The sequence below is a fragment of the Diadema antillarum genome, unplaced genomic scaffold, assembly GCF_040938485.1.
Source record: "Diadema antillarum isolate AM-2024a unplaced genomic scaffold, OU_Dant_1.0 seq00000643_RagTag, whole genome shotgun sequence".
NCBI lineage: Eukaryota > Metazoa > Echinodermata > Echinoidea > Diadematoida > Diadematidae > Diadema > Diadema antillarum.
The window spans coordinates 898,913-926,444 of record NW_027271557.1 but is presented as its reverse complement, the minus strand read 5'-3'; the positions used below and the strand labels follow the sequence as shown (position 1 = coordinate 926,444).

At 39.1% G+C, this 27,532-nt stretch overlaps 1 protein-coding gene across 1 annotated transcript; it reads left to right on the top strand.

Moving 5' to 3' along the window:
- Positions 1-874: 874 nt before the first annotated feature.
- LOC139736393 (sushi domain-containing protein 2-like) lies at positions 875-27,532 on the top strand. The gene is made up of 22 exons (XM_071647147.1): positions 875-1,057; positions 4,440-4,564; positions 6,062-6,151; positions 6,847-6,983; positions 8,834-8,930; positions 9,620-9,757; positions 10,725-10,890; positions 12,873-13,136; positions 14,220-14,357; positions 15,325-15,484; positions 16,356-16,503; positions 16,923-17,086; positions 18,210-18,475; positions 19,392-19,544; positions 20,006-20,161; positions 21,187-21,332; positions 22,170-22,296; positions 23,251-23,514; positions 23,929-24,129; positions 24,995-25,177; positions 25,615-25,759; positions 26,962-27,532. The coding sequence occupies exons 1-22, from the start codon at positions 985-987 to the stop codon at positions 27,257-27,259; spliced, it is 3,639 nt and encodes a 1,212-aa protein (XP_071503248.1). The 5' UTR covers positions 875-984; the 3' UTR covers positions 27,260-27,532.

Below are 27,532 nucleotides of genomic sequence, written 5' to 3'. Positions count from 1 at the left end.
AGGTATCATACCACTCAAAGTAGTCCCATCGAGACTTAATTCTCAAGTATTCCCTTGATTAATGGTGAAGTAAATGAAATATCATTACATTATAATTATACAACCTTTGGAACAGGACGAAATTCTCGTATCGGTAGAGGATCGATTTTATAAGAAAAAGAACTGTGTGTGACAAAAATTGAAATAGCAGCCTCCCAGAGGAGATTAAGCATTCCTTTCATTCTTTAGATAATCAAGAATGAATGACTCATCACAGAAAACAAAACGAAAACAATCACACACAAAAACTTCGCAAAATTAAACAACCAATCTTTAGAGATTTCGAGTCTATTAATGCGTAAGGCTAAGTTTGGAATGCAATGACACACCTGCTAAATGTCGGCATCATGTATTCAGAGAGGTTAACTCCTCACTGATAATTATGACTCTCCTCGAATTGTTGACAATACTGGTCATGTGATGTCTGTACATCACTGCCTAACTTGCATATTTACATACATGGCTAAAAGTAATGTTAGAATGAAATTAATTTGAGGAGAGAAAACAATACAAACACATCACTGAGGTAATACATTGAAAGAAAAATTTATCAAAAGCTTACTCTGAGATTGCTTTGAAAAATTATAAACCCGAGCAATTTTTAGTTCAGGCATAATCCCCGCGGTATGAATGGTATTGTCCACACAAAGATGCCTGGTACTGATTTTGACGGCATCTATTAATGTTTAACTAGACATTTGCATTACCGTTAGATTTGTGAGTGTGTTTGCATATTTCTGCGATGGGGGTTAGAGTTTACAACTAGCTGTAAGGAGCAAAGGGAACGTGCGTGTCTTACGTGTAATAATGGGCGAACATAGCCCCAGTGTGTGAGGAGAATATAATATCTAAGGCGGGAACACGACTGACGGTAACCGCCGCGGAAACGCACTGCGATTCCGCCTGGATTATTTCGTCTTTCATGTGCAATATCGCGAAAAAAACATGGCGACTAGGATAGCGATATTGTTATGCATGCTTTTGGCACTGGTGACGGTGGAAGCGGTGAATCAAGAAAGTAAGTATCTTTGAGTTTTTTTCTGAAATCGATGGTTCTTTTCGATGATTTGATTTGATTATGTCATCGAAGATAACATAATGCGGATTGTGCCGCACGCATTGTGCGCGGAACAAAAATGGCGCCTTTTGATAACAATGTAGAAGGCAAATTGGTGAAAATCGCTTTAGATAATTGATTCTCATTCAAAATATATTTCAAAGTCATATCGATAATAGATAGTCATTGGCTGTGATCATTATTTTCTAAAAGAAATAATGATTTCTAATTTCATGAAAAGGTCTAGAGTAGAACGTTGGAAATGGATGACTTCAAAAGAGTATATTTCTATGTTTCTGAATTATTACAGACAGAAACAAATATGGCTTTGTTAAACATGCATCCAAATTTTAAGTAGATGTTTATCGTGGTAAACATCAATGCAAGTTTATAGCCTATATTTGACTCAAAGTATAGCCATTACAAACCTTTCCTGAAAGCAATGCACCTTAAGGACATTGGTAGCGGTGGTTTATTGTCAGGCTTTGGTGCAAGAAGAATACCAAAAGCACCGCGCCCTTTTTCCTTTATCGTGATGGTTGTTTTAATGCTTAATCCATTGAGCTCAGTGCAATGTAAAATCATACATTCCATGGCAACATTATCATATCCTAAGCAGTAAGATACTATGATTCAAAATTTGTACGTTTTCACTTGCTTCGCTGTATTATATGCTTTTGTATTTATTTTTATAGGACAACCTGACAATGTGTTAGCGGTGTATATGTTACTCTTAACTAGTACTTAATCTACTCTTGCTGGTCTCATAAAGTGATCATATGCATATGAAATTTTTGTATATATTCACACAAACACAGACATACGTAAATGCTACCCAGGGCAATCACTTTGAGGAAAGTATAAGAAGAAAATACCCAGTCAGTTTCATGTAAGAATATAAAACCTATAAAACCTTCCGCATTTTGAATAATGTGATAATATTAGCTCATTAAAAAATATCCATGCCATTTGTAACACTTTGAATCAAGTAAAGATGTCGCTTTTTTTTTGGAGGAGGGGGGGGGTATGATTTGATTTGATTTGATTTGATTTGATTTGATTTGATTTGATTTGATTTGATTTGATTTGATTTGATTTGATTATCTATCCATTGCTCTGCCGGGATAGCCCAATTCAACAGAAGTTGGTTTCGTTATAGGTCCTGATGGGATAAAATGGTAAACGCATATAAGAAAATATTTAAATGGGTATAAAAATAACAAGAAATCCAAACATATGAAGGGATAAACAAATACTTTAAACTAAGATTCTGTGAGTTTTTATTCGAATTCGAGGTCAAGGGTGGAATAAGTATACTCAATTTCTATTCATTTAAACGTTAATCCCCTGGAGGGAACCTAACTTTACTTCCTACGACAGTTTTGACTGCCGGGCGTTTTATGGAAACAATATAATTGAGAGAAATTGCACTGGTGTGATTTATTCCTTAATATTCATTCATTTCCACAATTCTACAGAGGCCTCACAAAATGTAAGACTATTAGTGACTTGTATATAGGGGTAAATAATTTAACAAAAAAAAAGTAGATTCATTATTGATAGTAAAGTTTTTTTTTTTCTGAAGCTGATATCCTTCTTTAAAAGTTTAATCATAATTTTCTTTCATATGTTTGTATGTAATCACGTCGGCCAGCGTATATGTCATTGTAATTTCGTCGTCATTGTATTGGTAAATGAAGATTGAAATTCCAACATTTCGATGAACAATGAAATCCCTGTATCCTAACTTTATAAGAGTTCAAACTTGTTTCATATATTCAGACATTTGTATTCCTTGTGACATGCATTCACTTGCATTTATGAAAGATAATGAAACGGACATTATATTGGAAATGATAAATATCAACATATTAATGACAACAATAATGAAAAAAAAAGAATTAGGAGAAAAAGTGGGGAAAGAAACAGGACATATGAGGAGTGTATGTTGTCATGTGTCGAAAGTTAATGTTAACACAATATTCTATAATATTTCTTATTGAAAACATTCAAAGTATGGGTAAAATCCAAATAGACTCGGGGGGGGGGGGCTGGGATGGGAATTGCATAAAAGTTGCTGCCCGGTTAACAAAATGGACTCGTTTTACATTGGACAGGAGTGTCAAAATCGGGCGTGGTCCAACAATGATTGTGCCACCGACTAGTAGTGTATCTCATAAGGGATGGAAATGGAGTCATAATTATGCTGTCATCTCTACAGCTAATCTGCATATTCATTACATCACATGAGTGTGACTGATAGTTCTGCCTCTTAAAAGAACAACAAACAAACCCTGCACACCCAATAATGTAGCATTGTGCTTGACTTAGCTGAAATTATTATTTTCTATTCTACGCTGAGAAGTAAATGATAAAAGCTATTGATGATAATTAAACATTGTATTGAATGAATAATCATACTTATAAAGATGTATCAAAATCTAGTTCAGTGATAACACCTATAATCTTAACTTAATGTTATGGTAGTTTATGGTCTCTTTAAGCATAATCACATTTTTTTAAAACTGAAATCAATCCAGGTCATTCGTGATCCCCCCCCCACACACACACACACTTGTATCTTTCCCCTCTTTCTGCAAGTTTGTTTGTTTGTTTGTTTTATTTTATTTGATCACAGAATAGATCCTTACGACTGCTTTTTAATCGTTTTTTCAAGAGGAAAAGGTTGTCATGTCATCAAGCATCATTATACCTAAGTTTATTGTGATATTCTATTTTACATTTTTAAAGTTTATTGTGACAGCACCTGCAAACTGGAGCATGTCATCGAAGAGATAATGCAAAAAAATACTGTATTTTTTACGCTTGTATCAGGAAATTTTATTTTACCAATTTTTATTTTATTGTTGTATTCTTGTTTGTACATTGTATTCTTTAAAAATGATGCAGAAATGATTTGAAATTGAACATTGAAATCCGAACACTGCTAATCCATTTATTTCGGTCACTACTTATGACTCCTTTCAGTGCTTCTAACATTCTACCGCTACACCATTATCATTTAATTGACAATTTTGATTTCTCCTTTGATTGATTTCTATTTGTTAATAATCATCAATGTTCCTATCATTTTATCAGTAATTTTCTTATCATAATCACTTTTGTTCATTTTGTCATCTTTGTATTATTGTTGATTTCATTATCATTATCAATATCACAATAATACTACTAATAATGATTATGATAATATTATGATTACATATATAACTATGACAATTACTATAATAGTAACTATAGTATTATTATTATTATTTTCATTGTTATTATTATTACTATTATTATCATCCATATTATTACTAATATTAATATCATAATTCCTTAGATTTCTACCCTTTTGGTGAGGGTAATCGTGATGACTACATCCAGCGAGGTAACGACGTCTCCTCCCCAGCCGTTGAGCTGAGGTGGGGAATGCCATTCTACAACGTCAAGTATTGGAGACTATTCGTGAGTATTAATGACTGGAAGTTTTCCAATCCACTTTTCAATGGCTGAATAAATCTTATTCTATTTGACTCGTTTGTTAAACATATCTGTTGTTAATTTGGAAAAGCTGAAAGAGACAAGAAATAGATAAGATGTGTATACTGAAAATATCGTCCATGTCCTGAAAACGATCATGTCATTCTAAACTTAAAAAGATTAAGTTTGCATGCAACAGTCACATTACAAGGTGTAAGCCCTACGGCGACACGATGTTTGCTCCTGCGACAGACGTTTCGGTCCTACCTTCTGCAATGACTTAGGGTTAGGGTTAGGGTTGTGATAGGGTTTTAGGTTTAATTTGATGCGAGAATTAGGATGAGAATTGGGGTTAGGGTTATGTTTGTGGGTAGAATTTGTGTTCGGCTTAGCGGTCGGATATGAGATTTTGTGGGAGCAATTGTTGCAGGTGTAAATGTCATGGAACCTTGTCCTACACGTAACATACGCTGATATGCCCAACATGTTCCAAAGGGCGAATGAATCACTTAGTAGTGTGTGTTCTCCGTAAAATCAATCCGATGATATTCGTCGCGTACAAGAGTCCAGTGCGTGCCCGCGTGACTGTATGTTCTATATTATCTGTCGGTGGACTCTAGACTGAGCCTGCAGGGCGAGATGGAATTCTTCTTTAAGGAAAAAAAAAATAGAATGACAGATTACAGGCTCTCTATTTTTGTAATAATCATGAGAGAAAATTATATGAAAGAAAAATGTCGTATCATATAATCTTTGGGGTTTTTTCACAGAAGTCTCTTCTTTCCATTTTATTTATTTTAGCTTCTAATTTGGTGTTAAGCAAATTCATCAGTTGATTAATTGATTAAAAATGATTATTTTATTAACTCATTCATCTGGTTTATCTATTGAGGTGAAGTTTACAAAGTTCTAGTTGCAGAACCGTATAAACTTTTCCTTATTCGGATAGAGGAATCCTAGTACAGATGTACGCCGGTCATTCTTTTACTTTTTGTTTTGTCAGGTCAAAAAAAAAATTGCAAAAAGGAGATAGAAAGATTGTTTCAGTGCAAGGAGGAATGAACGTTATCAGGCCTACAAAGATTACGATTACTTCGTCAATATTTCGTCATTAAAATAATTGATGCGCATGACAGAAGGGATATGTGAGAATTGGACATGTTGGATAAGCGAGATTATTTTGAAACTGTTTAAACCCACGAGTGCAACGAGTGGGTTTTAGACTGTTTCCAAAGATAAATGAGAGAACCCAGTTCTCATTGGTCCAAGAAATAAGCCTGTGCATCATTTGTTTTATAAAATGGGCCCGTAAGTTAATGAAACCTTCAACACTTGAACACTTGCAATGCTCCACATGAGCTATGTGTCAGTCCTCATTGTGGATCAGTAAAAATTAATGCAAGATAACTGACCAATCAGATCGCCGCTCTGACGCTTTGACATTCTTTTTTGCTTCGTCCTTTTATTCTATTTGTTGACCAGGTAAATGACAACGGCGTGATATCGTTCAACAACCCATACACGAAGTACGAAGGACCGCAACCTGTATTTCCTATCCCAGAAGATGTGGAGGTAACGGCAACATGCGATGCGGTTCTTTGAGTGTTCAAAATATTTTGTGTAAATGCATTGATAATAGCATATCATTATAGTGTATTATTACCCATACGAGGTAGTTTTGCGAGGCAATTGCAGTTGGTATTTTGCAGGGTCGAGGAGGTCAGCGGGCGATATTAGTGGGTATCACGACCATCCGGGTCTCGCCATTCACTTTGCAACGCCATGGTTGAACTGATTCCAACCTCATCTGTTCCTTAAGAGATTACTATTGTTGCACTCAATGCTGGCACCTGTTTCTAAACCAAGCTATTTACAAAAGATTCTGACATCACCACTTCGTTACTCTACGTCTATTAGGTATTTGTAAATGTGTGCGACTCTGTTTCATCGATGTGTGTGTGTGTGTGTGTGTGTGTGTGTGTGTCCTTTATTTGAACTCGGTGTCAAAACTGCTAAAAAAGTAAACGGAAATGGTATGTAAATATGGGATATTTTTAATCAATACATTACTACAAAAGTACTCTGGTCTCATTGCACGTTATGTTTTACTTTGCTTTATCTAATGATGGACTTGCTGAAAAATATTTGGAATTGACGCTTAACCAGTCTGACCAGTGATAATTTGTTTGAGCCGTCCTGGCAAGCTTATATAATTCACCCATACAAAAAGGTAAACATGGTTGCATTGATGTCTCCTCGTTTTCCAGGATCCGAACAATCCGCTGGAACGGATCCTAATCGCACCGTACTGGGCCAACGTGGATATGACAGAGAGAGGGTACGTCTATTATCGGCAGACGACGGAAGAACATCTCCTCGAGCGGGCGGCGGGAGAAATTCACAAGTATGTATCTCTTTCAAGAACTTCCACAAAAAAAAAAAAAAGCGGCGAAATTGAAATCACATTGGATATGCAAACATTACATGAGTGCAGAAGACTTCATCAAAGTGAAATCAAGTATTACCGAGTGTTAATCCTGCGGCTAGAACCCATATGTGGACATAATGCAGAAATGATGGGTTTAGTAAACTGTGGTTGTAAAAACAGTTAGCGAACCAAAAATCAAGCCAAGAATACAGTTTGACATGTTTGATATGCAGGAGACACACATGCTCTAATTTGTCATGGGTTTTTCATGATTTAGGTCATGATTATAATATAGGTTTTCCCGGCCAATTTCGCACTTTTGTCAGTCCATTTGATAAAAGGTTCATTCAATTTAGCGAAAATCCTCGTCACTGCACATTCTGTCATTCAAAATTGCAAGTTGGTCGTTCAATTTAGCATTTCGATCAATGAAATTTGCACATGTGCCATTCGAATTCGTAAAACGAGAATTCAAATTGGCACGTGCTCTTCAGTCATTCAAATTCGCCAACACTGGCCGAAAGGGGTAATTCAGTCATTCAATTTCGCGTATGGGCAGTCAAATTCCTAACATGTTCATTCAAATTAACGTCATGTTATTTCTTTTTTGAAAAGGTGATAACATTAAGACTTTTTGTTTCATCCACTCACTGTTAAGCAGTAAAAGTAATTTTTACCATACATAACTCGGGTTTGTTGTTCTGTAGCGCCCCCTTTCTTTCATATATGTCATTTTAGGCCTACATGTACCAATACTACAGATTAAGTTCATCTTCTTACAGTCATAACAGCACAAGTTAGATACAGACGTATTTCTCAAGAAGACAGAAAAAGAATTATAGAAACATTTGATGATCATAACCTTGATTTCCAAGAACTGGCCGACACACTCGGAATAAAGCACTCAACGGCCAGATAAGTTGTGGCCACATGATGCACTAAATCTTCAGACTGGAAGAATCACTAGGCACATTGAAGAAAAAAAAACTGTTGCCAAAATCTCTCAAATAAGTACGAAAATATGAAATGTAATGACGCTTGCAAAACAGTAACTGTGTTGACAAAAAAAAAAAGAAGAAAGAACCAAAGCATAAACATGCGTGCTAAATTGACTGCAAAAGATGTTAAATTGGATGCCCAAAAATGAATTTGAATGAACGAGTGCGGCATGTCCGTGATCACGTGACTATATCATTCTAAATTGAATGAACGAATAATGAAATGGTGCTAGTTTTACGAATTTCAATTGAAAAAGTGTTAATTAGAATGACGCTAAAGGTAATTTGAATGCTCCAAAATAAATTTGAATGAAGAGATCATAAAATTGAACTACCGAACATGTCATCTACGCTAAATTTTGCTAAATTGAATGCAGCAATTAGGAATTGGACTGACAAAAGTGCGAAATTGGCCGGGAAAACCTATATTACTACTACTACTGCTACTAATGATAATGATGATAATGATAATAATGATAATGGTAATAATACATGTCAATAACAATGATGACAATAATGATAGTAAAAATAAAACAAGAAATTATATTGATAATAATACACTTATTTTTATCAAGAGTAGCCTCTGTAGTGTTACCACTGATCTACTAGAGGGCGTTTTGTCGTTATTATCACCCTAGCGTTGGCGCAGGAGCCCATTATACTCCTGGGTTTAGAGGGACATGGTGGGTAAAAGCATCTTGTCCAACGACGAAGGCACTTGACAGGATTCAAACTCTGGTGTTCCGACTGAAAGACTATGATCCACTTAAGTTTTTTTTGAAATTATGGCATGCTTTTCCACTCTCTTTTTGTATTTTAATTGCCTAGGGGATTCGTCGAATTCCGAGATTTCATGCCAAAAGTACTCGTCATCGCCACGTGGCTTGAGGTGGGATTCTACGGTGACACTGGCGGGAGAGATCCGGTGAGTTCTCCCGGCCTTTCCCCATTTGCTTTGACGGAGAAGTGCCACATATAGCCTGCAGCATTAACAAAGACACAAACCAATCATTTCGTGGTAGCGCAAGTCAGTCGCGAGAAATGCTTACCAGAAATTCTACCCAATACATGTAGTTCTGTGGTTTCGACAGTCCTGCATGTTCATAATTGTATGGACAAGCAAAGTTAAAAATGCTAAAGGCTTATGTCTTATTCATCGTGGTAAGAAAAATGGCGACAATGGTGTTAGTGACAGCGATGGTGAATTCTTATCCACTATGATAAAAGGATTACCCAAGAATGAAAACAAACGGCATTTCGGCACCGGGGCGTGTATAGCCTCTGTTGTGATACAATTCTACTTTCCTAAAAGGTTTCAACAACAAGGCTCTCTAGTATTGCTAGTTTCCATTTTCCTTCTTTCGATCTGTGTGGAGAAAGTTTTTATTGGCAATACCTCTTATGTGCCATCGATGTTCCAAACGGGGAAAAATTGAACCCATGATTTCCTGTATAACCCTATGAGTTCTTTCAATGCCGATTGACACGGAAATCTCCAAAGCATTGTGCACACTATCCAAAGTCCCTGGAACAGAAAGGGATGCCGAGATTCTTGTTTTCTATCCGACAGTACCTCCACATGTTGAATGTCACTCATGTCTTTGCTGCTAACAGAAAAACAGTTTCCAGTGCGTCATAGCAACCGACGAGTTCGAGACTTTCGTCATTTTCATCTACGACCTGTTGGAGTGGACCACTGGTACTGAGAGTAACGGACAGGCCGACACCGGTGTCGGAGGAACTCCGGCCCAGGTAAGGGGCAGACCGAAGAGAAAAGTACTAGCGCAGAGAGTCCGGGAAGCTTGTCAAGCCCTTTGCTGATAGGTTCTAAATTTTCTGGACAAATAACCCTGCATTGACCGTCTCAAGTAAATCAGTCGATGGTCCTGCAGGAGATGGTCAACTAAGTGACTCGTTTGCACAGAGTTGATTAGAGGAGCATTTGGAAGTCCCTGGGACAGTAATCCTGGACCCTACTGATCCAGCCTTTGCTGGAGGGAATACACAGTTCCCCAATGTGTTCACACTAATCTACTCTGTAAACACAGTACACACTGTGTGTCACTGTTTTCACACTATCAAAACGTCCCACGTTTTAATACTGCATTTCACACTGTGTTCTTTCATTCAAAGAGACATTGGTTGTCCTTGTTATTCCAAACCCAAACTTTATTAAAGATTATAACTAGTTAATGAAAAGACTACGATCAGACGAGTATATGGTGGACGTTTCATCCAGATTAGATCTAACCTAAGAAATTAGAGGAAATGTACAGATTCATGTTTTCACCGAGTGGTGATGTAACTCATTTGACGCTGTGTTATCAGTTCACAATTGGCTTGAAAAAAAAAAATCGTGTTTTTTTTTTGGTTATTTAATGATTACATAACTACCCTCTTAGACCCATTTTGACAGAGCAACACATTAAGAATATAATAATGATATATGTATATTATATATAACATGATGAGATATTTCTTTTTGGTTATACGTCAAAAACAACAGCAAAAAAGTATGAGAAGCCATGCGTACAGTTCAAAGCGAAACGTCTAAAGCCATGACATCCTAGCTAATATCTTAATTAGTACTTGTGGTTACTGCCAACACACTGTTTCATTAAAACACCTAACACTTTAAGCTTTGAAGTAAGATCTTTCTAGTATTAATCTCTTAGGCTCAGCGATACTGATAGAATCGTTGATCCTTCAAAATATACAGGTCGGCTTCAACGCTGGTGATGGTTCGAAGGCGAAGACAAACAGCTACTCGCGTGATGGCAGCAAACTGGGCCAGCTCGTCACCGAGTCCAACATCGAGATAACAGGTGTCTGGCTCTACCACGTCAGCTCGGTGAGCATTGACGAAGGTGGCTGCACGACGGCAGGTAAGACGTCGCCGTCGATTACGGCTATATACGACTACCAGCATTTATTACCAGGGTGGAGAAGGGTGTATGTTCTCCTCAGAGTCATCCTTAAAGGACAACTCCACCTTCACAGACATATTTATTGAGTGAAGGCAACAATATTAGTAGAACACATCAGTGAAAGTTTGGGGGGAAATCCGACAATCCGTTCAAAAGTTATAAATTTTTTAGATATCTGTGCAATTACTGCTGGAGGAGAAGACTACTATAGTGTATGATGTCACATGTGTACAACGATATAAGGAAAATAAAAAGAGAATTTCACAAAACTTGACTTTTTGAATAAAGTGCATATTTCTTCGACTTGTTACTGACTTATGTTAGGGGTAATATTATTCCCCTGACTTCTGAAAGAGAGAAGTCGAGTGTTCTTTTATCATGTGAGAAAAGTGAGAATATCTGGAATTTTCTTTATACTTTCTTTATGTAGTTGTACTCATATGACATCACAAGCTATAGTCTTCTCATCCAGCCGTGACTGAGCAGAAACTTCAAAAATTCAGAACTTTTGAACGGATTGTCCGATTTTCGTCAAACTCTCGTTGTTGTGTTCTACTTATATTGCTGCATTCACTCAACCCACATGTCTATGAAGGTGAACTTGTCCTTTAATGGCCACATTGACATGTAACGCATAGAACCCCCATTTTCTAGAATCAGTACCTGTCGTACAAGTCGGAATTTTGGAGCTTGGGTATTTGTTTCATTTTGTTCATTAACATTTCCAACACATATATTGATTACAACATTTGAATAGACATACATGTATACTAGCTTGGTACAACAATGCAATGAAAAAATAAACAACATAGGCCTAATTCAATTTCATTTTTTTTTTTTGAAATTGAATTTGTTCTATATAAGTTCATCGTGTCACTGCCAGCAACTAGGAACAGCCTGGTGGTAGTGTTGTTGTTGTTCATTTTCCATCTGTGAAGATGGCTGGATAGCCCATATTCAGCTACACTAAGTAGTGTCACTGCCCGGAAAGCAGTAGATGACAGGTTTGAGTCCCGTGGTTCCTTTTCCCCGACATGCTTGTTAGAATTATAGATCAGCAGTTGCGATCTTACAAATTGCATTTGTAGAGGGAGACAAATTGACGAAAACTCACACCTGGGCCCCGTTTCATAAAAGATGATAGGATGTCAACTCTTGCTGGAATGACAACTTCCTATAGCAACAGCCAATCAGGAAGCTGCATTCATGTCTTTACCATGACAATTGACATTCCAGCAAGAGTTGTTATCATATCAACTTTTTATGAAACGGGGCCCTGAACGTTCACCCCTCTGCTTAATAATATTTATCTTACATAATCGGTAACTAGTTGCTCGTTTTGGTAGACATACTTTAATGAAGGTGCCACTGCACAGAGAAATCTACCTTGACAAAAACCAACTTCAAGGTACAATTTCTACAGGGGATGTGGAACAGAAATATTCACTATAAAGAAATGAAAACAACAAACACGTACAGACTGTGCTTCATCAGGCCTTTCCCGCCGTACATAATAGGCTTCATCGTATTGCCACCGTCGGGCTGTGGCGGCGTAGAGACTCTCGTGGGCTCAGAGCTAAGTTTTCTTGTGACGTCACCCGCAAAGATTTACTTAGACCTTCAAAAGTTCCATTGACGTGCGTCACAGATTCATAATTTTAGATCATTATCTGAACTGAACTGAATTACATGTACACATGCAGTTGATTTTGGTAAATACAGTTTTGTATGTAAATCGCCAAAAGATCTGTGCAACCTCATTTGTCAGATTCTTTTTAGTTTTTCTTTTTCTTTTCACTTCGCATCCTAACTTTGAATGAAACAGCTCAGTTGGTATTAAGAGCACCAATCTACAGCAGTTCAGTAATCTCAGGTTCGAGTCCCTGCAGGCAGAATCGTATTTCCTTTGCTCGTTTTCTTTCATTAATAAATGTAAACAGGTCAGGTGAAAACCTTCCCTCGCTTCGACTCCATGCTCGGCCACCAGTACCTATTCATCCAGGGACCTTGCTTCAAGTTCGAGGAGGAGATCTGGCTCCGGTTCGGCCCCGAGGAAAACCCCATCACGATCACCAACTGCACCTACATGAGTGCGCAGCAGGCGTGGTGCGTTGTCCCCACCTTCTACCAGGTCGGCCGTGTCGAGACGTACGTGTCAAACGACGGTGCAATCACGTTCCCTCACACGGGCACCTTCGACGTAGGTGAGTGATGGGAGACCAATCCGCTGGTGTTAAAGGGATGGTATACGTTTGGTTGAAATGGTGGATTCAGGTTTTAACTTTTGTAAAGAAAATCAGAAACCACCTAGTATGAAATATGAAAGAGCATACAATTTTAAGAAGAATTCGAAGTTTATTTGACAAAAGTCGAATTGAAATAGCTGAAATATACAAAAAAAAAATAATATCAAGTTTTTGTAATAAATTATTGATTCAATGTTTTAATAGGACCTCTTTTTTGGGGATATCTCAGCCATTTCAAAACCAATTTTCATCAAATAAATTTTGAATTCCTTTTAGAAATATATGCCCTTTCATATTTCAGAGGGGTTTCTTGTTATCTAAAAAAAGTTGGAAACTTGAAGCCCCATATCCACAAAAACTATACTATCCCTTTAAGAGCAGTCATAGCAAGTGGACATATTCGTCTCAGGACACTGGCCCTGATTGGACGCTTGTCCGAAAAGGACACTGCTGACCGGTATAATCTGATTGACGTCCAAATCTGAACTAGTCCATCACACGAAGCCTTTTTAAACGAAGAAAAGTAAAATGTTTGCTCAGTAACTTGACCTTTCCAGAAAGTAACATTATAGCATCGATGATGACAATGATAATAATGACGGTGATTACTAATATCATCTCTATGTGTGTCATTATCAAATGGTTATGTTTATTATGACACTGTACGATCTTTAGCATTACTGTTATAGTATCACCGATTTGATTTTAAGTAAGTGATCATAAATCACAAATCAAGAACAGAACGAATGCTCTCACGAAGAAACTTAATTTCAAACTATGCAGGAGGAACATTTAATTCGCGGGAAAAACAATAAAGCAATGCATGTGCTCTTTCTTCAGCGAAGGCGGGAGTTAAGCAATCTTTTATTTCATATGTAGGCCTATGCACTGCAAACGCATTATTGTTCGCAAGGTGTTTTTTTACGTCATACTAAAACAGCATAGATTTCGTACAACTATGTACTATGAAATCGTGCTCGAATCTTAAAACCTATCTTTTAACAATTTTTTCGTCTGTTCTCTTCCATCTGGGCAACGAAGTCGACATTGGCGACGTGCCGCCGACGATCAAGCGAATCAGTCCCGACAGTGAGTCGTGGCTATTCGCCGACCGTCCCGTAGCCATCGAGTGGGATCCGAGCCTGATCAACTATACCATGATTAACATCGATATATTGAGTGAGTTACTCGCCGTTTATCAATTTCAATTTTATTTGTATTTAATGTCATACTTGTCATATATATCAATATGACAATTACAATTACAATATTTCAGAGATTTCAAGAGCCATTTCTTTCCTAGCACGAGATATGACAGAAACGTTATTTTTGCTTTTGACTTAATATGATTTGACTTTTCTATTTTTCATAAAGTAAATACATGCAGCGTTACAAAAAGAGATCCAAAAGTGATGAAAAAAAAACCCATGATAACGACCGTACAGTAAACGAATATTGTATTGATACACGAATAATAAAAAAAAAAAATCATCATTAATTATTCAATTCATTCAATGCAATTCTATTTCATTTCCATCAAACAAAAAATAATACGAGGTATACAGTTTTCACTTCATATTGTTAAGCACTTTGATAGAAATATAAGTCATAAAGTGTCCAACGAAAATCAATTATGTGGAATAATTATATAACAAAAAAGCCACTACTTTGAAATGGTATGATGACGAAAAGCAAAAAAAAAAACCAACAAACAAACAAACAAACAAACAAAAAAGGACGAAGAGATAGCGATGGAAAGGGTGATCTACTGAAAAGCGGAGCTTGTAAGAAACTAAGACGTGGATTATTTGAAAAAAAAAACAACCAAACAAAATGAGATACACTTATAGCATATGCAGCCATGTTGTTACTTGTATACCAATGAGTCATCTTATGTTTTACTTCTGTTTAACCCTGATGAAAGTCTAAAGAAAAAAAAAAAAACGAATGCTCGGCACAAACCAAGTTGAATTCTAAGCCTACGTCCTTTGAACACTTCATCTTCTCGCACTGTATGATTATATGTTTTGTTTGTGTGTGTATATGTTCATACATGATATTGTATACATGGCTTATGATTTTTTGTTTACTTATTAGCATATCATATGCAAAATTCTATTTCTTTCTTTTTCTCTGTGCCTTGCAGCGTACACGGAGTCGGACGGGTCGCCTAGCTGGGAGGAGACGGAGGACATTGAATTCAACGTGCCGAACACGGGACGCTACGAGTGGATCCCCCGCGCCTACGGGAAAATCACTGAGGAGAATGCTGTCGGTGTCATCCGGATAACAAGGCGGTGGAAAAGGTAATATTGCACACGCTGTTATTCACAGGTTCATAAGAAATTCATAAGAAAAGACATATTTTAAAAAGTTCTCTCACGGACTTACACAATCTCACGTACAATATGTGCACAGAATAATTTACCAACATACTTGTATAGATTTATATATCATTGCCACTGTCACCATCATTTTTCATAATGATAGTATAACAGAACATATTCTAAGCCGATACATTCGACGAAAATGCTTCATTTGCCCAGCCAATATACTACCTTTATTATTGTATTACTGTGATATCATCAGCTATGGATACTGTTATCTGATTGTAAATTGATTTATCGGATGTATTTCTTGCTTTAATATTACAATTCGTGACAGTTCATTTGTTTTAAACCTGTCATAAGTTTTGCATGAAACTTTGGACCTGAAGTCATGTAGTGCATATGTTTCATACACATTGTCTTAAACTAGAATTAAGTCGTGATTAGATAGACAAATTGATAGATAGATAGAGAGAGAGATAGATAGATAGATAGATAGAGAGATAGATAGAGAGATAGATAGAGGGAGAGAGAGAATGTCAAATTACATGTGAAGAGCTTGTTCGCAAAAACTGATAAGTCCATATTTGCCAAATGGAGATATTTGTGATTAAAGTTCTCGAAAAATAAGGAGAATAACAAGAAATTTTTTGCCTCTTTTGACCATAACTTCAAAAATGTATCTTTATAATTATGTAGTGACCAATATATCATTTAAAAGGTGTTATTTTGTACTTTATGACAGAGACCGTTCTTCAAAATCTTCAAAAATAGACTTATCGGTTTTTGCGAACAGATTCTTCATGCGTAGGAGCTCCTTTCACCCTTAACCACCCCCTCCCCCTCACAGAGATCAGGTGGCGCTTTGGAGTGACGTGCATTACATGGGCTACATGATGAACGATAAGTACCAAAGGGCGCCCGCTGTCTACTCAAACCAGAGATGTGAGGATTGGTACGAGGAGCAAATAGCTGCACCGGTCTGGAACTACGACCAGGTGAGTGCAGTCTCGCAATGAGCCAGCCGATGGGCTGGCCAGAAAATACAGCACAAACTGGACGGGAAGTACATCGCCCGCCTGTAGAATCAAGGCTAGGGGAGAGGGGGAGGGGGGGGGGGGGGCAGAAAAAGGAATGCGGAAAATAGTAAATAGTCATTCAAACACTGTTAAGGAATTACCAAAACAGCTTGTTAAGAGAATAAATCAAAAAGTTAAAGTTTCAAATATCCCCTCTGAATGGAAAACGCCTTGAAATTAAACAACAAAAGCTACAGAAACAACATCAACACGTTGGCGGTTGCTCCGAACTGTTTTCTATGGTGTTATTTATTTGATGGGGCGTCTCTTGATCTTCGAAAAAGCAATAATTGTTTATACATTGCCTAAGAGTGTATGTCTATGTGATGACCAAACAGGACTTGAATCCGTGTCCCTGCGACTTGAGCCAAGCGATGGCGGACCGAGCTCGCTTCCGACCCCTGGACAAGTGCGACATGACGATGGCCGGGGAGGACGACGACGAGGATTATTGCTACTTGCGCGAGGGCATCAAGCACTGCGTCATCGACATCATCAACAGGTACGACACCGGCCATAATGGTGCTCGACGTTAGCAGGGGAGGGGGTGATGGAAGTTACAGAGTAACAAAGTGTGATGTCATGGCCATTCGTTACCATAGAGACTGGTTATAAACAACCTCACCTATCCAGTGTTTATGCGCGTCCCCGTTTCCAACCCAAGCTATAACAAACGTCACTGACAAAACACTTAAGTACTCTGTAGGCCTTTATGGAATCACTTTCGCTCTCTCTCCACTCTTTCGCTCTCTTTCCTCACTCTTTCCCTCTCTCTTTCTCTCTCTCACTCTCTCATTCTCTGACATCTCAATCACCCCTTGATAATATTACCCCTCTTCCGTCCCTTATGATCCGTAAGTAAATCACTGACCGCACTTTCATCGAAAGCAGCAATGTCCCGTACATGTGCGGCAAAGGGAGGGAGGGAGGGAGGGAGGGGTGGAAGGAGAGGGGAGAGGGTAGGGTTTACTGGTAGAAGAGTCGCATAATAATACTTCCCTTACTTTTTAATAGAGGTTTTCAATGCTCTCTGAAGATGCTGTAGTAGTTACTGCTAGAGGTTATGATTGCAAACTGACTGCGGCCCTGCAGAAATAAACTCGGGAGTATATTCAAGAACTACCTCAATTGAAGTCGATAAATAATTATAATCATTTTGTCCGGGTGGAAAGAAAGGAACGTATTGGCGGGAGAAAACAGAGAGCATTAGATGAGGAACAATCTTCATCCAGGTTCAAATCCTACTCGTTCCTTTAATTCGACATGTTTTTTGAAAAACGTAGATTAGCCGTTAAGGATCTTACACACAAGAAAAATAGGTTCAACTTTGCACCTTTTAAAGTTGACAGACCAACGTCACACTGGGAGCAACTATACGGGTGCAACTTTGCACCTTTCAGACCAGACAGGTGCAAAGTTGCATCCTTGAAGGAGCTCCCATTGTGACACGGGTCTGAAAGGATCAAAGATGCTCCCATAAAGGTGCTCTCAGTGTTACATTTGCAAGGTGCAAAGCTGGACCAATATTTCTTAGGGTATATAAATACATTTGTATATAGAGTGACACAAGTAATTAGAAAAGAAACGAATCAGCCATAGTACAATCGCCATCATGTTTATTTTAGTCCGCAGAGAGCCGATTCCGTCTGTTGCTATGACTACGAGGAGAACTTGGTCTACTCCGGCGACAGCTACTACGGCAGCTTCTCTCATCGCACCACCACCAACGGCGTGCCGCCGTACAACAGCCCCGGGACGGTCCCGCAGATGTCGACCTGGCTGAACGACATCATCCCTTACTATACCTGCTGCATCTTTGGTGATCTGTGTGAATACTACCAGCAGTACCGGCCCACCAGAGACTGCCGCTGGTACGAGGTTCCGCGCATGGGTGAGTCTCACCGATCACTGACTTGCCAATGTAGGACCAAGGAGGTACAAGATCTTGATTTCCAGCGGGATATAATTAGTCAAATAGCTGTCAGCATGGTCAGTTTTTATAGGCAAGAACAAAACAATTCCACAAGTTTATTTGTGCCTTTGATGATCGAGGCTTGATTCCGCCCTCTTGCTGAACAATCTGAAGATTAATTTTGAACGATAACGTAATGTCAGCTATATTTTGCTTGATTATTTATCAACAATTGGAATGAAATTCACCTCATGATAAATCATATAAAACGAAAGTAAATCGTGGCCAGAAATACGTGCACAAATTTATATCTGAGCTGTATGTTGTAAACCTATTTCGAAGTGTATACTCTCACTGGAAAGCCGATTTTTTTTTTTTTTTTACTTTTCCGATAGATCACTTCCGACAAATGAAACTGGTATCCTATGATCTTCATGTATTTTTCTTTATCAATAATTCATATGTCATTTTAGTCTGAAGGCATGTAAAGTCGAGTAAATTTTATATTTTTGTTATCGATCTATCCGCACACCCTCGTGTCTTTATGACAGTGCAATGTGTTTACCGCTCATAAGAAGGAACGGCAAATGTAATAACCATTTGTCTTCCTTAGAGAGTGACCAGTCAATATTGTAATGATCCATGAATCAATTGTCTTCCTATCCGTGTAACATCTCCAGATTGGCACATATACTTCAAATATTTTTGAGTGGCGGTATCCAATATGGTGTCAAAGGGAATAAGACTGTTCAGACTAAATTTAATCTCTTAAACCTTCTTGGTTAGACTCAGTGCGCCGTATTAATACTTCAATAATGCTATCATCAATCTGCATTAACATCTATCCTTTTTGTTTTCTCTTGTTAAAACTGTGATCAATTATTCAATCCTGCAGCTGTCATATTCGGAGACCCTCACATCGTCACTTTTGACGGTGTGGAGTACACGTTCAACGGCAAGGGCGAGTATATTCTCATGCAGTCCACCAACGATGCCCAGAACCGCTTCGTGATGCAGGGCCGAACCGAACAGATGCCGAACTGGGAAGGTATGTTTTGTTAGTGTTGCTATGGCGTTATTTTGAGAGTGTGTGTGTGTTTTTCTTTTTGTGTGTGTCTCTTTGTGTGTGTTTGTGTGAATCTGCTGCTGTTTTTTTCTGCCTTTAAGCATCTAGCGCACTTTTAGTTTCTTAAAATGGCTTTTCTTTTGTTTAACGTTAATGATGCAAGTAATAATTTTCATGCATTTTATCTACACTTGATGATATTGCTGCACTATTGGAACTGACTATAAACCATTCGATCACAGATTCGACATCACAATACTATCATTATGTGGATTCAATCGTTTATTACTATTTATACTGCCTGAGAGAAATACAACTGTCTGAGTACAATTAAATAGACTGAATGGAATACTAAAAGAAAGGAACAAAGAATAAAAGGAAGCTATCTAGGAAGCAAAAACTAACATAAACACTTGCCCCATCCCATTTTTTTCGGTCAACAGGAGACATTGTCCGAGCCACCAGACTGACGTCCATTGTCATGAAGGAGGAAGACAGGAACAACATTGAGATCCAGCATAGTTCAAAGACCGTCCTACAGGTGGTCTACCAGCAGGAATACTTGAAGATCGATACTCAGACCAGGCTCCAGTACGATGGTAAGGACAAGTATCCTTGCATCACATCTATCAATCAATCAATCAATCGATCGATCAATCTATCTATATATCTATCTATCTATCTATCTATCTATCTATCTATCAATCAGTGAATAGACCAAGTCAGTTAATCAATCAACCATACAATCAAGCAATCACCCAATCAATCAATCAATTAATCAATCAATCAATCAATCCATCAATCCATCAAATCAACCAGTCAATCAAGTAATCAATCAATCAATCAATCAATCAATCAATCAATCAGTCAAACAATCAATCAGTCAATCAATCAATCAATCAATCAATCAACCAATCAATCAATTAATCAATCAGTCAATTCAATCATTTAGTCAATCAATCAATTAGTCAGGCAATAGTGTGCTTGAACACATTGCTTGTCTGTGATGACCTACCTGGACTTGAGGGTGTGCTTGAATACCCATCTTTCGTGACCTTAGGCATCTAATCAGTTTCGACCCGATTAATTCCGTTTTAAGGGTAAATCTTAATTTCAAAGTACAACGATCCTCCTATACCCGCAAAGAAAGCCTATTTTAGAGAAGAGCAGAATAATCTAGTTCATCAGAGGGGCTTCTTGATTTATCCTGCTGTATTGCCAGGACTTTTATGGGAAAGAGAACACTCACATCAGATATACTTAACTTACACGAGTTTGCATGTAAAGTATAGGAAAGAAAAAGTATACGAAGTTTGATGAGCACCTTTATTTTTCTGCTCTCTCTCTCTCTCTCTCTCTCTCTCCCTCCTCTCTCTACATATATGTTTCTCTCTCTCTTTCCCTCATTCTCTCCCGTTATTCATCTCTCATTCTCTCCCTCCATTAAATTATTCAATTCGATTCAATTCAATATAAGTTTATTCACAATATGTAAAGACAAGAACATGCCGCTCAAAAGCTGAAATTGATCATTTTTACAAAACACGTCTGACATTTTTAAAAAGTACATACGATGAAATTAGCGTAATTTAACTTATCTCTCTTCCTCCTTGCCCACAACCAGGCTTCTACCTCAGCTTCCCTAAGAAGTACGAGGGTGGTAACGTCACCCAGGTGGTGGTCACCTTCCAGGACTCCGAGATCGGCGTCGTGATCAACGGCACCGCCGAAGGCATGTTCGTACAGGTCATCATCCCGGATGAATTCAAGGTGAGGGAGATCCCTGACTGGAAATCTCTTCAACCCCCAACCCCCTTCTGGTTCCTCTCCCCCCTCATCCCTCGTCCCGCTCGTAACTTGCCCTCCCGCCCCATCCGCCCACCCACCTCCTAATCCAGTCTCATAAGATCCTGCCATTGCGTCCCTTTGCCTCCTACTACACAGTGGATTAGAATCCCGACTCCTAACAACGCCTAATCGGAGGACCCGAGTTCGAATCCAGCCACTTTTAAATTTTCAAACAATATGTCCATTATATGAAAGAAAGATATTATTCAGAGGAGTGAAAGTTCAGGTGTGCGTTTTTTTTCAGTTTGTCTCCCTCCACAAATTAAATCTGTCAAGATCGCAACTGCTGATCTGTGGAGGGAGACAAACTGAAGAAAATTACTCCTGAACCTTCACCCCTCTGAATAATATCTTTCTTTCATTTATCCCATGCCTTGTCCACCTTGGACTACGTAGCATAACAATGTCGGAATTTCGGAGCTTGGGTATTTGTTCCATGTTCATCATGTCACTGCCGGCAACCAGGATTGAGACAGCCTGGTGATAGTGTCGCTGCCCGGAAGGCAGTAGATGACAGGTTCGAGTCCAACTGGGTCCTTTTTTTCGACATGCTTGTTAACATGTTTGTTCATCAATGTTTACAGCCATGTGGTATTGTAAAGAACATTTGGACCTCGCTTTAACCTAACAACCATTATCATTCAATTTTAAGTTATAACTTCAAAATGGATGCATTGCCTTATTCAAGGCGTTCTTATGTTTTTTTCTACATCTGTTCTCCTCTGCATTTTATTCCGATTTCTGATCCCGTTCCCATAGAATGCCGTTGAGGGTCTGTTGGGAAATTGGAATGACTTCCCCGACGATGATCTGACTTCTGTTGGTGGTACTAGAGTAAGTCCCAACGCTAGTACAGAGGAGATCTACAACAACTTCGGAAAGTCGTGTAAGTGGCACACCTGTCCGGGACTTCTTGAAATTGAATTTGGATTTCGATGTTCAGTTGTAATTCGATCTTTCCTCTAAAAGTTTGTTCTCCAAGTACAACATCCAAAAATGTCGAAGTATACCAACTAATATGTGACGATATACACACACCTTGATTATATGCCATTTTACGAGAGTGTGTTCTCTCACACATGACAGAAAGATTATACAGTCCGACCTTTCCTATCCGGACATGTCGGGACCGGCGCTTATCCGGATAAGGGATTTGGCCGAATATGGCAGAATCGATGTTTAACACACGCCGAGAATCGCATCCGGATAATAGAGAGATCCGGATAAAGATAGACCGGAAGGAGAGGTCGGACTGTATTAGGACAGGGACGTAAAATAGAACAAACACAGAGAGAAGGCGACGAATATTAAATCATATCCTCCTAGTTTGCCAAGTGTCAGACTTTCTCTTATTCAAAATGAGGTCGTGCGAAGATTTTTTGTTTTGCCTTCGGAATGATGAGTTTTGAGGAATAAGAAATAATGCTTTATTCGACAGTACCAATTGCAGCTACTCTTTATTCTTGTTCGGTAATTGACGCCAGTAGTAGTATTTCTAACTGATAGTATTTCATGTAAAACTCAGCGGATAACTTGAGATGCGATGGTGTAAGCACGTTATGTCATTGAAATGAAGAATTGGTTGGCTTCCCTTGTGATTGTGTCTGAAGCCGAGAAATTTTCAAATCCTCTACCTTTTCGTTATCAATTGTCCAATTTCTATGAAGGTATATAAATCATCTCAATTTCTGTTTATATGATTCCAGTCGTCGGATTAATAAACTGCCAATTAAAATCATTGAAGGATAAATTGCACCTTAAGGTTGCACACTTGAAGAACAGCGCAAAAGCGAACATAGTAAAACAAAAATGTAATTGCTATATTTTCTCTTCTCTCCAGGGGCCATTAGTAGCTCGGAGAGTCTCTTCCTCTATGAACAGGGCAAAAATCACGACTATTTTCAGGACGACGACTTCGTGCCCGTCTTTGAGACCCCCGAGGGCAGCCTGCCGCCCTATCTCAGCGCGTCGGACGTCGTGGATGTGTGCGGCGACAACGTCTTCTGCATCTATGACGTCCAGTCCACGGGTCTGATCCAGCTGGGGAAAGCCACCAAGCAAGCGTACGAGGACTATTTACAGGCGCAGAGGGCGCTAAAGGACAGTAAGTCCTTTTGTGAAGCTTACGGGAAACCTCAACGAGTTTTGTTTCTTATTTCTTGTAACGAAGAGGTCATCAAAAACTCGACCAATAATAATGGACTCAGTCTGTTTGCTTTCCGTGTCTCGGTCACGCTTCTTCATCTATCATTGAATTGTTCTTGTCTTCTATTATCAATTTCATTGTAGTATATTGAACAGGTGGTAAAGTCCTTTTATGTGTGTACACTCACAATTCCTTCTAAATTGATACTACTTTTTAAAAGCTCAACACCGTCAAAAGCCAATAAAGAGCTAGAAAGCAATTGAACCCCTCCCCTTTTATTGCCTACTTCACATCGTTCTGTATGTAACATGATCTTTTTTTCGCCCTGATTATTTGAATAACGCATATGGATATTTGTCCCCGCTTACCCAGTCATTACATGTCAGTACATCCCGACGCCAATGAACGGCTCGAAGACATTCCTCCGCGAGAAAAACCACAACGTCGGTTCGGAGATCGAGTTCAAGTGCGACGAGGACTTCATCCCCATCGGGCCCGAATACCGCGTGTGTCAGGAGACCGGCCAGTGGAGCGGTGGCGCGCAGGAGGACGAAATCGTGAACGAATGCCTGGGTGAGTTCGATGGTCGCCATTGTCCAAACGAAGTCATATAGGAACATCGTTTTCCACATTTGAAAAGTCATGTAAATCAGTTAGCGCATGTATTATGACATTCATACAACGAGTATTAATCACACTACAATGCACACTGAGTCGTATCTGATCGCATTGTAGAAGAGCTTGTTATTCCGAATCGGATCCGAAGGGAAAAGATAACAAAACACAACAAACATTTTTTTTTTTGTAGCATGTAGCGTGATTTGACATAGTAATTATTATCGTTTATTCTGTAATTGCATTAGGAGACAAACGCATGAACAGGATTAAAATAAAATCGAACTAAACAAAAAGTAACTAGAAAAAAGCAATCAGAGAGCGCAGACCTACACCAAGCAATTCATTTCCACACATTTACGCATGCTAAAAATCACCCCAGCCCCAATATAGAAGACTTTTGATACGTCGTCAGTTTCTAGCTGCGCGGAGCATCACCCGAGCAGAGCATACGCTTTAGAGCGCTTTATAACTTATGTAAACCTCAAAAACGCTCAGCGTGAACACATTGTATTGACCCTACCTGTCAAAAGATAAAAACCTTCAAAAATCCTTCAAAAATCCATAAAAATTCGCGGATCACTACCAAAATTTAATCATATTTTTTTTTTTCTATCATTAGTAACTTTTCCCCCAAGTTTCATATAAATCCGTTCTCAACCTTTGGAGTTATTTTGGAAACAGACAATCAAACAAATCAAAGCCGATGAAAACAGAACCTCCTTCATTTGCGGAGGTAATAACTGAACTCAATTTATTTTGAAAACCTTGCGATATACCGCAATGAATCAAACATCTCGCCTTGGTTTTTGCCTTCTCCCAGAGAGTCTTGTATGTGGAGGTCTGAGGACTCCGATCCACGGGTCGATCTCGGCCGTCGACCCGGCCCCAGAGCGGCTCGAGGTCGCCTACGCCTGCGACATCGGCTACGAACGCTTCGGCAACCAGTACCGTCACTGCCGACAGGAGTTCGAGCGATGGAGCGGCTACAAGCCCGGATGTTATCGTAAGTGGTCAAAAGTGAAAGTCTTCTACCCGTTCAAGATCTGTTTTATCAATTTCGTCGTATGCTAAGCGCGTATCTACTGTCTATATTCTATTACATTTTGTGTTGATGCTTCAGGTTGGATAAAGTTCACGTTAATTCTTATGGTAAGAGTAAAATTAACATAACCACATTATTGAATTAAACTGAATTGAACTGACTTGAATTTCAACTCAGCAAGCCGAAGTGTTTTTCTATTTTGATTTTGCCATTGAGACTAAAGGCAGCTTCACACGACAGCCAATTTATCTACTAAAAAAATGATATTCAGTGATTGGTGAAATTGCTTTTCTCAACAACTCATTGCTAACAAGAGTGCGAACGACGTGGAAATAAATGAAGTCGGATGTGTCTGTAACCATGGCAATCCGGCATGATTGCTCTCCCTCAATGCGCAGAGCAACTCAACCCTCTGGAGTTGGCCATGGCCATCGTAGGGGGCGTCGTCGGAGCCATCTTGATCGTGGCGGCGGCCATTCTCATCTTCGTGTGGGCGGCCAGGAAGGACAACAAAGATCGCCGCATCAAACGTGAGAAGGAGATGTGAGTATTTACCAGTCTTCTTTCCTTTTTTTCTCATTCTCTTCTTTGAAAGGATGTTATGCTGCGTTATTCTCAAAGTTTTCTAGAGTAAAATATCCCGTTTGCGGCAGTTTAAGCATTGTTAAGGGTTTTTCCAACTTGTAAACAAATCAGGCAAATTATTTTCAACCATTTCATATATCATAGACAAGATTATTCATTAACGCAATTGTTTTCATAAAAGAAATTTACCATTGACCAACGCAGTTTTCATGATTTACCAGGGCAAAACCCGGCACAATTTTCGCCGATAAGGGCGATATGCGACGTAGTATTTCTGCTCGCGGCACGATCTGCGTGCTCCGCGATCTTTAGCTGAACGCCTTCACATGTCTCGCGAACATTGCGTAAGCGCCAATTCCCATTGCGAAAGCACGTGAAAATAGCGGGCGCACATGCATTGGCCGCAAACAAGATCGCAATTCTGGCGGTGTTGTTAATGTCTTTCTCGTGTTTTTCTCATTTTTTTTTCGATGGAAACATCCACTTTCCGAAAAAAATGGCGGCCCACATCGGCTCGCGAAAGTTCTATTTTACGTGAGGATATGTTTTCAAAATCCATGAACATCGAGAAAACGACAAAAAAATCAAGTTTCTTGGACCATTGTTTCTTAACTGTTATGTTAAGAAGTACCGAAAATTTCACTTCCGTCAGAGATCGTGCCCATTTTATCGGTTGGTTTTTGTTGATTGCTAGTGTGTTAGTATATGTGTAGTGTGCATGTAACAGTGCAATGCAGTGTTTAGCGGTATATTACCGTGTATGTTGTACCTGCCGCGAACGGCTGCACGGCCGCATACTGACGCAGTTACTCTAGTATAAGAAGTTGAACAAGTTATTCTTTTAACAAGTGCACCATTTTTGTATCAATCTAGAATGTAGGGAGAAACAATGCTCGTACTGAGATCCGAACTTTTCAAATATTTAGTAATGACAATGTCAATGTGCAAATAGACACAAGGGCAAATCAACTGGTTTAAAAATTTTCAAAACTGAAATAGGTATGTTTTTCAAATTGTGTGTGCGTGTTTATTGTACAACATCTAGAAAAAAAAAAACACGTTTTGACGAGTAGTATTTTACGAGGGATCTATGATACAAATTTCAAATCAAATGTTCCATTCAAGGATGATAACAAGATTTATTCATAATCGCCTTGTAGGTTCTCCGACATCGAGATGAAGACATCTCCTCCGCCGACATCGTCGGCACCGGCGTACGGTCGCGAGCCGCCTCCGGCTGAGAAACCCAACGTCCGCTACGGACAGTCGCCTGCGGGAGCGGCCGGGTATGGCCAACCCGCCTACGGACAACCTGCCTATGGGCAACAAGGCTACGGGCATTCGACAACTCCGGAGCCCAGCACGCTTCCGTACCCGGACTCGAGGCTGCCGTACCCCGATGTCCCGTCCGACAGCGAGCGCTCAAACAAGGGCTATGCATCGGAAAGCTGGGCATAATTTTAGCTTTTCTAACCTCCTAATATCCTACGTTATCATTCGCATCCTTGGTTGTCTTTGAGGGAAGCCCAGAAGAATCCGAGAGCAATGAGTCAACACATCGTCTGTTCCACCAGCCATAAATATTTTTCACCAAGGGGCACTGCGATAGACGATAGCGGGTATTGACTCCCACTTCTTTTTGATTCGGAGAAGATTGGTATCCGTTTTAAATCTGTTTCCAGTAGAGAGAGCTTTTGTTTCTTGTAGTGTAAGACCACGAAGGGAAAAATA